The 13,453-nt window shown below is 39.4% G+C and overlaps 1 protein-coding gene across 10 annotated transcripts in view; it reads left to right on the top strand.

The window, feature by feature from the left end:
• RALGPS1 (Ral GEF with PH domain and SH3 binding motif 1) overlaps window positions 1-7,920 on the top strand; it is a 137,390-nt gene extending 129,470 nt beyond the window's left edge. For 7 of the 10 annotated variants that reach the window (XM_075772649.1, XM_075772648.1, XM_075772647.1 and 4 more), the window contains 4 exons: window positions 837-942; window positions 1,765-1,857; window positions 2,028-2,133; window positions 3,138-7,920. In XM_075772649.1, coding sequence (XP_075628764.1) covers window positions 837-942; window positions 1,765-1,857; window positions 2,028-2,133; window positions 3,138-3,289 — 457 coding nt within the window. In that variant the 3' untranslated portion in view covers window positions 3,290-7,920. Of the gene's footprint in view, window positions 1-836; window positions 943-1,764; window positions 1,858-2,027; window positions 2,134-3,137 lie in introns of those variants that run through there. The other 3 variants (XM_075772653.1, XM_075772656.1, XR_012838505.1) reach the window with 3 other exon arrangements.
• The last annotated feature ends 5,533 nt before the right edge of the window (window positions 7,921-13,453 follow it).

A 13,453-nucleotide genomic window follows, 5' to 3' on the forward strand; every position in this document is an offset into this window, starting at 1 on the left:
GATCATCACCTACCAGTCAGTCTTTAGTGATGTTTTTAATGGCTGTTTACGTTTCTAACTTAGCCTGTACTTGGGTTCTTTCAGTTGCAGCACTTTTCCACTGTTCTATGTGGGAAGCTCTATGTTTGTCCTAGGAAAAGGAAAAAATATTTTCATTATTTCACAATAAATTACTTGACATTGTTGTATAGTTTTCCCAACTTTTTTTCCAATTAGCCAAGGCAATTTCCTACATTCTTTTTTGATAGCTAAAGTTTATTTTAAAATAAAATTACATTTGTGGGAGCTCTTATTGCCAAAGTTTTAAGCCTTAAGTTTCCAGAAATCCAGATAATTTCTGTAATTTACCAGAATAAGATAGAAAATTGCCTGTTTACTCTTTGGGTTTGGGCCTCAAGATTTATTCTGGTTTGTTTTATTTTTTTTCTGGCACAGGTTGCCCAGAGAGGTTGTGGATGCCCCATCCCTGGCAGTGTTCAAGGCCAGGTTGGATGGGGCTTTGGGCAACCTGGGCTAGTGGAGGGTGTCCCTGCCCACAGCAGGGGGGTGGAACTGGATGGGCTTTGAGGTCCCTTCCAACTCAAGCCATTCTATGATTTTATGATTCGTGTCTAAGCCCCCAGAATAGAACCTTTTGTTGATCTGCTATTTTTCAAAGACCCTGGTTCCTATCTGATACCTAGGTCTGCAAAATACATATTATAGAGTCAAGTGTCAGATGATACAATGTTTGTGAGGCAATGCAGGAAAAAATATATTTAGAACTAAATTATACTGCTTGATTCTTGTCCTTATTTGTCTGGTCAAATACATATGGCAATGTTTTGTCTTTACAGCCCAACAGGGGCCTACAGCTGTACATTAGGTAGTTCCACAGGAGTCATTACCATGGAAGGGCCATTAAGAAGAAAAACATTGCTCAAAGAAGGCAAGAAACCTACTGTAAGTGATTCTAGTTCATCCTGTGATTCTAATTCAGTAGTGGCTGTTTTAATTTCCAGGATTAGATTAAACCTGCAGCTTGATACCACACAAAACAATGTTCCTTGTTATTATCAATTGTAAAAACATCTTCTGTTCAAAGTTTTAACTGGGTGATCACAAGGTTGTAACCTTGGTATGTCATCGGATCTACAGCAGTTTTGCTTCCCCCTGCATTTGCAAGTAATGTCTGTTGGTTGTGACAGCAGAGCAAGAGTAAAGCAGCTCTATAAATTACCACGCGTTTCTGTGAGGGCAGAAGTTTAGTATGGTGCTGAAATGGGAAGACTGCAGGGCATCCACCCATAGCGCCAAAGTCATGGTAATTCACGCTTAACCTAAAGTCACGGGTTTCGTGTGGTTTTGGTCCTACACATTTGGTAATTTTTTTTTTTTGCTATAAAGTTCATTGATATTTTTTATATTCCACCCTACTGTTCAGTGCTAAAAGATTTGAAGAACTGCAGAGATGTCGTCTCAATAGATTTTATTGATCAAATGCAGAAGTCTAAGATCGGTCCAGTAGAAGGCAGCATACTATTTTGCTGCGAACAATCAGTCCTGATATTTTTATGAGATACCAAGTAAGATGGATTGTATTCACAGCCATCCATCCAAATGTAGGTAACTGGGCTGATTTATACCAGGAGACACTCTTTATCTAATTCTCTATTCATTAATTCTGAAATTAACTTTGGTAGCACTTGGACTTGCTTGTGAATAGATTTTTGAAATGTCAGAGATAGGCAGAGTTTTTCCTAATTTTTTTCCTTTCTGATTCAGCTCTCCTCGTGGACTAGATACTGGGTTATCCTTTCAGGAGCAACTCTTCTGTACTTTGGAGCAAAATCTTTAAGAGGCACTGAAAGAAAACATGTAAGCTTTAAATTTGTTCTAAAACCAAAAATTGCATATTGATAAGCAGATCCGGAAAGGTGTTTGAAGTGTACTTGCTCTTCCAGGCTAAGCCATATGTCTGCACAACTTTTACAGTCGAAAGTTAATGCCTGGTACAGTCTCAGCTCTGACTTGTCTGTCTCTTCCAGTATAAATCTACACCTGGTAAAAAAGTCTCCATTGTGGGCTGGATGGTGGCACTGCCTGATGACCCTGAGCATCCTGATATTTTCCAGCTAAATAACCCTGACAAAGGTAGATGTTGCAGGATGGACATTGTCTGCCTTATATTTCTGTGACGGGAAGTAGATTAATCTCTATTAATGAGTTACAATATGCTGTGGTGCTTCTGTGATGCCTACAGAGGTATTGCTGTGCCTTGACAGTTACTGTAAGTTTTGCAGAAATTGCCCAACCAATATGAGATTGCTTCATGTCTATGTGCCCCCATACCCTCATCTCCAAGTTTCTGTGTAGCTTTCTTAAAACTGGTCAATATCAAATCTTGACTTACACTGAGGCCAATTAAAATATTATGAAAATTGTTCAAACATCAAACCATTTACCAAAAAAAGCCTTTTAAGTAAGTATTAATTCCTTTTTAATAACTAATTTTGAAGTGCCACAACTCTTCCGCCTTGATTAAACTTCAAAAGATAAGAAAGCCTCTAGAGTTATTTTGCACTTTGAGCAGTTAGATAAAGATTTTTGATGCTTCCTTCCCTCTTCACACTTTCAACTTTGGTGCTGGACATGGATTTGCATCTACTGTGCGAAGTGCATCTCTTGGACACTGACTAAAACACACAAAGTATCTGATTGCAATAAACAATTTACAAAATAACAAGGCATAGAGGAAAATTGCAGTAGGACATTCAAGAAAACTAAGTTCACAAATACCAAAAACATTCATAAGAGGTTTGGCTATAACCATAACAGTCTTAATGAGAAGAAAGCCAGGAGTAAATTAGATGTGGCCTAAGCGGTCTTTTCTGTGGCTGTAATTTGGCCTTTCTGCCTATACACCCCTCTTAGCTTTGCAGGCCACGTATGTTCGCATGCCCCCTTCACCTGAGGATTATTGGATAACGTGCCTCACGCGGTCTCTATTGTATGAGCAACATCCTGTTTGAGCATTTGAGGTGCAAATTAATTTAACAGTTTACTTCAGGACTTTGGCTTCTGCACAGAAATTAGAATCCCTTGAAACTACGTGCCTGTCTGCAAATTTAGAGCCTTTGATTTTCTTGGTTTTGTAGGCAATGTTTACAAGTTCCAGACTGGTTCAAGATTTCATGCAATATTATGGCATAAGCATTTGGATGATGCATGCAAAAGCAACAAGCCTCAGGTAAGGTTGCGAAGCTTATTTCTATCCACTTTTTCATATTTTCCAGAAAATCCTTACTAGAAAAGATACCTCTTTTCAATCTGTGTGCACGCACAGCCCTGTGCGGACTCCTCATTTTGTACATTGATCCAATTTTTCAATAGGAGGAATAAAAATTATTTAAAATTAGAGAATTCCTACCAAATCAGGATTTGCACAGGACTAGCTATAGGCTTGGTTACCTTAACAGCATATAACCTCAACACTCACTGCTCCAAGTGAGGTAGCCCCACCTTTACTTCAGAAGGGGCTTTCTCATGCACAAAGAAAGCAAATGTCCTAGCATTAATCCACTGGCTGGGTCTATAAGTTCTGTTGATGAGAGAGTCCTATAAAATGCTATGTTTGTCCTTTTTATAGCAGTCTCATTCTTCTCTTGAGGAAAGTGTTCATTTTTAAAAGGATTTCCAAAGGTTGTATTAATAGGATACTGATCCATATAGGACCTAAACCAGGATGCAGCTCAAGAATCTTCTTTACACACACACATTCCCTCCCCTTCCCCTCCACTTGCCATGCATACTGGTGACTTCTTAGAATACTTTGGCTGGATTTAGTCCATGAATAGAAATACAATTTGAGTCTTTATCTTTCCTTTCATTTATGCAGTTAGCCCTCTTTTGGGCCTGTTTGGGACTGATTACACTTCCACATCGGATAATAAATTGTTAGTCCCTCTATTTTGTAACCTTGCAGTTTCCCAATGCCATAATAGGCTCTGGAGCATTATACTGCTGAATAATTTACATTCTCTTCCAGGTACCTGCTAATCTAATGTCATTTGAATAATTTGCTCTCCTGCCTGGTGCGACTTCAAGTGCCAAACTGAAGAAACAGGCTATTGTTCTCTAAGGAGGAAGAGGAGAATGGTTTTCCTGACATGAGCCAGCCAGAAATATTTCAGCACTTTCCTATGTAACTTGAAAGTGATTCTGACACAGCTTTTAAAAGCAGAAAGTGAATGTTGTCCTTAGGACCAGATATAGTATCATGCCCTGTGTGAAAGCAGACAAGTTAGAGGGACAGAAGATTAATGCAGGATTCTAGAGCCCTCAACTTCTTGTGGTCAGAGACTGCCATGAACTGATGTTTGACCACAAACCGAGCATCATATCTTCTGCCTATTCTTTTTTAAACGGTTCTTTTTATTGTTAAGCTGCTTTGTGTGACTGAATAATATTTGGCCCATGTTGGGTTTCAATCCTTTCTAATGCACAGAATGATTGACAGTGTTAACTTGCTGCAAAGTGTCCATTAGAATAGAAAATTGTGGAACAACATTTTTATAATCTAAGTGCACTGAGTTGCTTGGCAATGTGGCTGCCTCAGATTTTGTATCAAATCTCTGGACAATTCTGCTGTTCACATTTGAGCTGTTTGGGAAAAATGTATTTTGGCACAGGACAGTTGGGTTTTTTTTCATCCAGTTATGTTACTCAGGAATGCCCTGACAATGGATTTAAGGCTGTTAAAATTTATGTTGTGCTAAAGGTTGTCTTTCATGCTCTTATTAGTGGCATAGTTGCTTACAAGTTTGGGTTTTTTCTTCGGCCTGAATGTTGTTCATCTTAAATCCCTTGGTATAAGGAAGCAGGAAATCAGGTGTTATGTATCACATGGCCCTGGCTCCTCTGAATGATTCCATATAATTGTTTCTGTTCTGTCTTCCTGTGGATGACTCAGCTCTACTCAGTTCCAGTACATGATGCACCTTAATGACACCCATTACTGGCACATGGCACTGGTATTATGAAATCATGATGGCAATGAAAGCCAGGCAAGACTGACTGACAGTGGAGCAAGTACAAAGAAGCTTCCACACCAGTGTCCACAGGAAAAAAAAGATAAAAAAAATAAAAAGAACATAAATGAGCATTCTCCTCTGAAAGAACTCTATCCACATCCATAGCTGTATCCCTGCTGTGCCCTAATACTGCTGTGATCAGAGGGGTTTTTTCTGTTCCCATGCAAAGTTCGGCACTTTTTCTGTTTGAAACTCTTTTGCCATAAGGCATCAGTGTTCGGACTTCATCAATTACCAGAAAACCTCTTCCGAGTTTCCTAAGATTGCATAGAGGAGAAATTTGCAAGCCAACCTCTAGCTTACAACCCATGAAAAAAAAAAATGGAAGTCAGTTTAGCTGAACAGAGCCTATACTAGGACAAGCCGTCTGGCATCAGGAATATTTATTCGGTGAACTTGTATGATTTTCTACATTTTCATTTTTAAACTTCTCTAACAACAACAACAATACCTGTATTGTTAGATGTAGGTCAGCTGTAACTTTTGTGTTATTCTAAGCATTCATGTTACAATCCTAAGTATGAACCCTAATGCATACCAGCTTTGCAAGAACTGACAACAACTGCATTTAGATCCTGGGACATGTGAAAGTGTCAATAAAGTTGACAAAGTTTCTTTGATAGCTCAGGAGCTGTGTGAAAAGAATCGTAATGCAAAATATATTTATACCTTTTTTTCTCCTTTTTTGCTAAATTAAGACAACTTCAAACTAGGAAAAACTTCAGTATCTGCGAGGGCAGAGAATCCAAAGCCACTAGAGACAGGGTAGAAGCTTTTGAATGTGGTAAAATCCTGTCACCAGTAAATGATTTCAGACCGTGTTAGAATATGATATAATCTGAATTATTCTGCACCTGTGGACTTTTGTGATTAGTTATCAATGAGATTATTCATGAAGATGCAGGTGTTACGTGGACTGCTGTTTTAATGAATGTGCCACCTATGACCATGTGTATTGTGTGATATTAGCATTCACAGGGGTTGAACCATGTGCAGAACAGTGACCAAAGTGATGACACACTAACCAAAACAGAACTGTTCAAGTCAAGAGGGTTTTTTAAAGTGACTTTATTAGTAGCCCTTTCCCCTTGAAAGGTTATAACCTGATCTGTCTTAAATATAAGCTAAATTTAAAATGGAATATTTATTGGCATGAAATGTAGACACATTAGAAGCACGTAAATACCTACTGATTTCTAGTGTGATGTAGCGGAAGTGAACACCAATGAGGACTCATGACATTTTTTCCAGCATATTGTAATTGAGATAAACTAATGGATGTTGTAACAACTTTCAGTTATGTTTAACAAGCCTCCCTTGGAAAGAACAGTAAGTGCTGACTGACACAGTAGCAATAGAATGAGCCTGTACACACTCAGAATTTAATGGCTTTTAGAATTTAAGGGTCTCCAAAGTGTCATATATGTTATTGTATGTGCAAGAGGTAGAGTGTTCTAGCCTTCAAAAGTATACTTTTATTCAAAATTACAAGCTATAGAGCCTGTTGGAGAAGTTACAAAAGGGTCCATTTTCACTTGCTTGTAAAACAGATTCCCAACTAGAAAGGAAGCATCTTTGCCAGAAACTATGATGTGCCCCAAAACAGTGTGGCATGAACGAAAAGCAGTATTTATGAATGATTCTTATACCCAGTCATTTGTCACTGACAGAAGATGAATCTGTGGAGAAATTAAACTTTTCAATCCTACTCAATCCTCAAACTCAAATCCTACCGAAAACCTTGGAATTTGGAAATATGTTAAAAGTAACTTGAATTCCCTCACACTACTATGATTTGAATGTAAAAAAGTATTATATAGAAGAAAAATGAACATAGCAAATACTAGTTTTGCACAAGTCGGGTAAGCATCTTTTCAGTATAGCACAATTGTGAAATTGCTGCACAATATAAAAAAAATTAGAATGCTGGCAGTGTAAGAATATTATTAAAATATCTTAAACTGATTTTATAAATGAGTTTTTAAGTATTAAACAGTTTGTAGTTGCTGATTTGAGTTTTTATGCTGTCATTTGGTACCATTTGCTGTCATCTGGTACTTTTAAGGTGAATTGAAAGCTGATATCGAAATGCCACATATTGCGTATCAGTACTGATTAATACAGCATTTTCACAAAAATATCACAAACCATACAAGTTTTCATCCATCAAAGAGAATAACTGCAATAGTTGTGCAAAAATAAACATTATCTCAGAATTACTATTTTCAGAATTGTGAAGATATAAAATGTATGTAGGCAATATTATCAGTTTACTAATGTGCAATTTTGATGTAATTCAGTGCCAAAATGCATGTTTTTCCAAATAGCACTAAAATGAGGCAAAGAAAGTAGTTTTCAAATTGCGACTTATTTGTCACATAATGTAAATTAATTTCAACATTTTGGTTTGTTTTGTGTGAAAACTGTTGCACTATTTTTGGCTGTATTTTCCAGCAGTCCACTGCATGCGATTTGTGTAAGGATTCTTTCTATAATTCTTGTGAACTGTCTTACCCATAATAACCCTGGCGTTGGAATCTAGGTTTTTGGCAAAGTATTTTGTTACCTCAGTCTTGTATCAAGTTGCTGTATTTTTCAGTTTGTTACATTGATAATGATTGTTTCGCTAATTAAATACTTTCATGTAAAAAAAAAAAGTTTGTTTACTTCAACAGCAGTTGCATTTGGTTGTAAGTTTTAAAATGTGCAGAATATGTATGCTGTTAACAATAAAATATTCTGAAAAAGAATAGTAGAGGTATAGAAGGAACATTTTAGCTCAAAGGCAGCAAGCATGTTTTATTTGTTGAATGAATGGTATATACAGCTGAACAGACTTTATAGTGCACAGTGTGTAGCCATTTAATAAATACAACAGAATCCAAATTTCTAACAGAAAATTGAAAAACCCTCCAAATTTGCAGTTCTTTCAAGTGCGATTTGGAAAGTCCAAAGAAGTAGAGACAAACCTATCTTATTGTTTTCCTAAGAGAAGTAGTTTATCCCTGCCAAACTTGCATGTTGACTTGGATAGCAGGGTAGATTGCACTTACCAACTTGATTTACACACTTAGAGTCTCAACTCCACCCACTGAAATCAACAGGAAAAATACTTCATCCGCTAATAAAATTATCTGCCTTGCATTACACAGTATATCAGTGTAGACATGTAATAATATCTTCTGGTATTAAAATCTGAAATTTCCTCTCTGATTTCAGTGATGAAATCAAGGCTCAGTCAGAACCTTGAAACACTGAGCACAGCTGACAGAGATAGCGTAGCAATCAGATGTTCAGTAGAACTTTCTCTTGGAAAAGATAGACCTGGAAATGTTGAGCAATGTCTATCTTTAGTAACTTCTCTTCTTATATGTGTCATTTTTCTCTTGATCCCCCTGTGTAAGAAATCAGGAAAGGAAGGCAAGAGACCAGCATGGATGAGTCAAGACCTCGTCAGACTAAAGGGCAAGAAGGAAATGCACAGGCAGTGGAAGCAGGGACAGGTATCCTGGGAAGAGTATAGGGACATTGCCTGGTTGTGTAGGGATGGGGTCAGGAAGGCTAAAGGCGCAGCTGGAGCTGCACCTGGCAAGGGATGCAAAGAGCACTAAGAAGGGTTCCTATAGGTATGTCAGCCAGAAAAGGAAGGTCAAAGAAAGTGTACACGACTGGCAAACTGGTAACAACAGACAAGGAGAAGGCTGAGGTACTCAACTTTTTTGCCTGAGTCTTCACAGGCAATCCCTCTTCCCACAGCTCTCAAGCGGATGGACTGCAAGGCAGGGACTGGGTGAGCAAAGTCCCTCCCACTGTAAGAGATCATCAGGTTCATGACCACTTGAGGAACCTGAACATCCATAAGTCTATGGGACCTGATGAGATGCATCCCCAGGGTCCTGAGGGAATTCACTAATTATTTGCCAAGTCACTCTCCATGATATTTGAAAAGTCTTGGCAGTCAGGGGAAGTCCTCAGAGACTGGAAAAAGGGAAACATTGCACCCATTTTTAAAAAGGGTAGAAAGGAGGACTTTGGGAACTACCTACCTGTCAGCCTCAACTTTGGGCATGGGAAGATTGTGGAACAGATCCTCCTAGAAGCTATGTTAAGGCATGTGAAGGACAGGGAGGCGATTTGAGACAGCCAGCATTGCTTCACGAAGAGCAAGTCTTGCCTTACCAACCTACTGGCCTTTTATGATGGAGTGACTACAGCAGTGGACAAGGGAACAGCTATGGATGTCATCTATCTGGACTTCTGTAAGGCCTTTGACATGGTTTCCCACAACATCCTTCTCTCTAAATTGGAGAGAGATGGATTTGATGGGTGGACTGTTTGGTGGCTGAGGAATTTGTTGGATGGTTGCATCCAGAGAGTAGTGGTCAGTGGCTCAATGTCCAGATGGAGATCAGTGATGAGTGGTGTCCCCTCAGGGGTCTGTATTGGGACCAGTACTGTTTAGTATCTTCATCAATGATATAGACAGTGGGATCGAGTCCACCCACAGTGCATTTGCAGATTACACCAAGCTGAGTGGTGTGGTTGACACACTTGAGGGATAGGACCTGGACAAGCTTGAGAAGTGAGCCCATGTGAACCTCATGAGGTTTAACAAGGCCAGCTGCAAGGTCCTGCACCTGAGTGGAGGCAACCCTGGTATCAATACAGGCTGGGGGATGAATGGATTGAGAGCAGCCCTGTGGAGAAGGACTTGGAGGTACTGGTGGATGAAAAGCTGGACATGAGCCAGCAAGGTGCACTCCCAGGCCAGAAAGCCAACCTGCTTTGGGCTGCATCCAAAGCTGTGTGGCCAGCAGGTCAACGGAGGGGATTCTGCTCCTCTGCTCCACTCTCATGGGACCCCCCCCCCCCCCAGTACCACATCCAGCTCAGGGGTCCCCAGGAGAAGAAGGACATGGAGCTGTTGGAGCAAGTCCAGAGGAGGCCACGAAGACACTCAGAAGGCTGGAGCACCTCTGCTATGGAGACAGGCTGAGAGAGTTGGGGTTGTTCTGCCTGGGAAAGAAAAGGCCCTGGGGAGACCTTATAGCAGCCTTTCAGTACTTGAAGAGGGTTTATAAGAAAGATGGGGACAGACTTTTTAGTAGGGCCTGTAGCGATAAGACAAGGGGTAATGGTTTTAAACTAAAAGAAGGTAGATTCAGATGAGACGTAAGGAAGAATTTTTTTACAAGGGGAGTGGTGAAACACTGGAACAGGTTGCCCAGAGAGGTGCTGGATGCCCCATCCCTGGAAACATTCACGGTCAGGTTGGATGGGGCTCTGAGCAACTTGATCTAGTTGAAGATGTCCCTGCTTATTGTAGGGCAGGGGTTGGACTAGATGACCTTTTGAGGTCCCTTCCAAACCAAACCATTCTATGATTCCCCATTCAAGGTAATTAAGCTCTACATTATGACTGGCAAAGAAGGTGCTTTAATTTCTGCCAAAATGTAATTTCATGAGTAGTTGCCTGAGAGATAAATTAAATGTTACCTAATGTGAATGCAACACCAGCTCATATAAAATGGCTACTGTTAGAGCTGAAAAAGAAAGCACATCTCCCATTCCTGAAATGGAGTCCTTTTCCTGTTATCCCCCAGAAACAGGAAGGCTGTTTCTTTTATTACTTTGTAGTCTTGGAAATCACTTGGATCTATACAATTCCTCCAGGGTCATGTCCAGTGTTTCATTGTAAATATTTTATAAAGGAAGCATCAATAAGCATATTTTATATCTACCAAATGGTTCTTTTCACTGATAGCATCAGTTCAAATGGGAAACGATTGGAATTCCTCTCCTCCCCATAGGCAACAGGATAGAAAATGAAGTGAGCACGTTAGGAAGGAAAAGCAATGATCGCTATATTCCAGATTGCCATTATTGCTGTTACAGAGGCAAATTGTAGGGGAGAAAGAGGGCTACTTTCTGCATTGCAGTATTTCACTATAAGGTAATGTGCTTTTGTGATACAACACCCAAAGATGAGTACTGAAGGGCTCATTAAATGCTTGTTATGTCCAAGCCTCTTGTTTTGTAACCTTGGAGAGAAAAAACAAAATGAAATCTTTAATAAGTTTATTCCTACTTTAGACGCCAGGCTGGGCTAGGTGTCTAAGTGATGGCACTGGTAACTTGCATTAATTTTTCTTCTGAAATCAGTAATGGCTGTTGTGGTATTTCCACAGCTGTGATCCATTACTATGAATATTTGTTTATCAAATTCTGAAAATATACCAGACCTTTTCTTGGGGGGGGGGGGGGCTGTAAAGAAAAAAAGTCATCAAAGTTTACATGTCTCAGTAGACCTCAGATGTGAGAGCAAGTCAGATAAGCATATTAGGAAGGATGAAAACACCCATTTTGCGTCAACTGAAACACAGTTGTGCATAAGAAAGTGCAGATAGTAATGAATTGGAGGAAGTATCCTTTATATTTCTGAACTTTGTCTGCAGCCATGCTCTTACTGCCAGAAACCAGCTTTTCCGCTTTAAGGAAGAGTAGATTTTGTTCCAAGTGATTACTTGCTTCAGATGAGCCATGCTTGGGGTTTGCAAGCATGATGTAACTGAATATAAAATGATTGCCATTTCTTTTAATAATACAAAACTATCGATGTGAACCTGTTTGACACGAACACAATGCATGTATGCCTTGTCTTCTAGAGGGTAATGTCATACCCTTTCATGGGGCAAAGCGACAAGAAATTGGAAAGCAAGGGAAGGGGCAACTAGCTGGTGGAGAAAAGAGTAGGTGAAGATTAAAAAAAAAACAAACAACAAACCCCACGAAACACCACTTCCTTTTAGATTACAAGATGGTTTTTGCTGCTTTCAAGTACAGCATACTTGGAAGTCCAACTAGTCCTGTCTGCATTGTTCAGCAGTGCAATTGTTTTAATTCTTTCAACAGTTGGGAGGGGGGGAGGAAGTAGTTTTTATTTCACCTACCAGCCTTGAAGAGGGTACGTCTGTAACTGCTGAAGAGACTTGATCTTTGGATCCCGAAGGTGAGTGCAGGTGGCAGAGTAAAAGCATGTTTTAGCACAGCTACTGAGTTAGTAAAGTTATTTAGTCAGTCATTAAAACCACCGTTTTTTGGATCACTGTGTGAAGCTGAGCACTTTATATGTTGTATCTGAGAGTTAATATAATATACTGTTTTGCATAGATTTTTTTCTTTTCTACAGAAATATCACACGTACTGAACTCCACAACCAGAGAGAGGTTCCTAGGTCCTAGAGCAACACAAACAAGGATGTTCACATTATAGTTCAGATTTGTAATTAATTTTTAAAGAACTAACATGAAATGACAAAGACAGTAAGGTAACACGCAATTAAATTGCCAACCATATCCTGGACTGCATCAAAAGAAGCATGGCCAGCAGATCAGGGAAGGTGATTCTGCCCCTTACTCCACTCCAGTGAAACCTCCCCTGCAGTACTGCATCCAGCTCTGGGGTCCCCAGTACATGGACAGTGCTCTGAGGAAGCAAAGAAAGGAGAAGATCTTTTCATGTCTGAGCTACTAACTTCCGTACCAACCCCTGACTCATGGCTACTGTGTGGCAGGAGCACTTTGTTTCAGTCAAATGTTTCACTTTGGAGTGAGGATGACATAGCACACTGTGACATCATAAAAGGTAGGAAACAAAAAAAAGAATTGATGCTAAGGTACGGTGTGCATGACCCAGAGTGAACCCAGATGATGGCTGATTAAGTCAAGGCTGTTACTACTTAAGATCACTTTGGGATCATCCTCATGGTGGTTGAAGTCAGCATGCTGATGTCTTGCAATTTCTCCTGCAGCTATGTAAGCTTGCTGAGCTCCTGTCTCAGTGATGAATTGTTTTAGGACAGATATATCTTCACTGTGACACCTTAGCACTATGATATACAGGCAGTCTAGATGAAGGTGTTTGGAAACTGATTTTTTTTTTTTTTCCTAATTTTGTGTCTGAAATGTTGTTTCAGTAGTTAGAGAAGATTGGGGTTAGGCTTGTGTGAATTTTGTTTTATGAAATGCTTGTGATTTTATTCATGTCTTTTGAGATTGATTTATTTTTTGCTGTTACTTAGATTTCTGATGGTGGCTGGTTCTGTAGATGGTTTTGCTTCTGTTCAATCTTTACAACGTAGAGAGGCTAGTATTTGTATCATTATTTTTTTTTCTATTTTTTTTTCCTGGCTCATTTTGTTTTCTTATAGACCTGAAGGTAAAAAAAATATTTCCTTTTCTCTGTTTCTTTTCCTTACCATTTAATAAGTGTTAAGCTGCATAGATTGAGCTTTATTATTGGACAAGGATTTTTATTTTTTTTTTTACCCAAAATTCTGGTGCAAAAGTATGGCAAAGTAGTAGCACAGTCCTTGACTTACT

This window comes from Balearica regulorum, chromosome 20 (assembly GCF_011004875.1).
Source record: "Balearica regulorum gibbericeps isolate bBalReg1 chromosome 20, bBalReg1.pri, whole genome shotgun sequence".
Lineage (NCBI taxonomy): Eukaryota > Metazoa > Chordata > Aves > Gruiformes > Gruidae > Balearica > Balearica regulorum.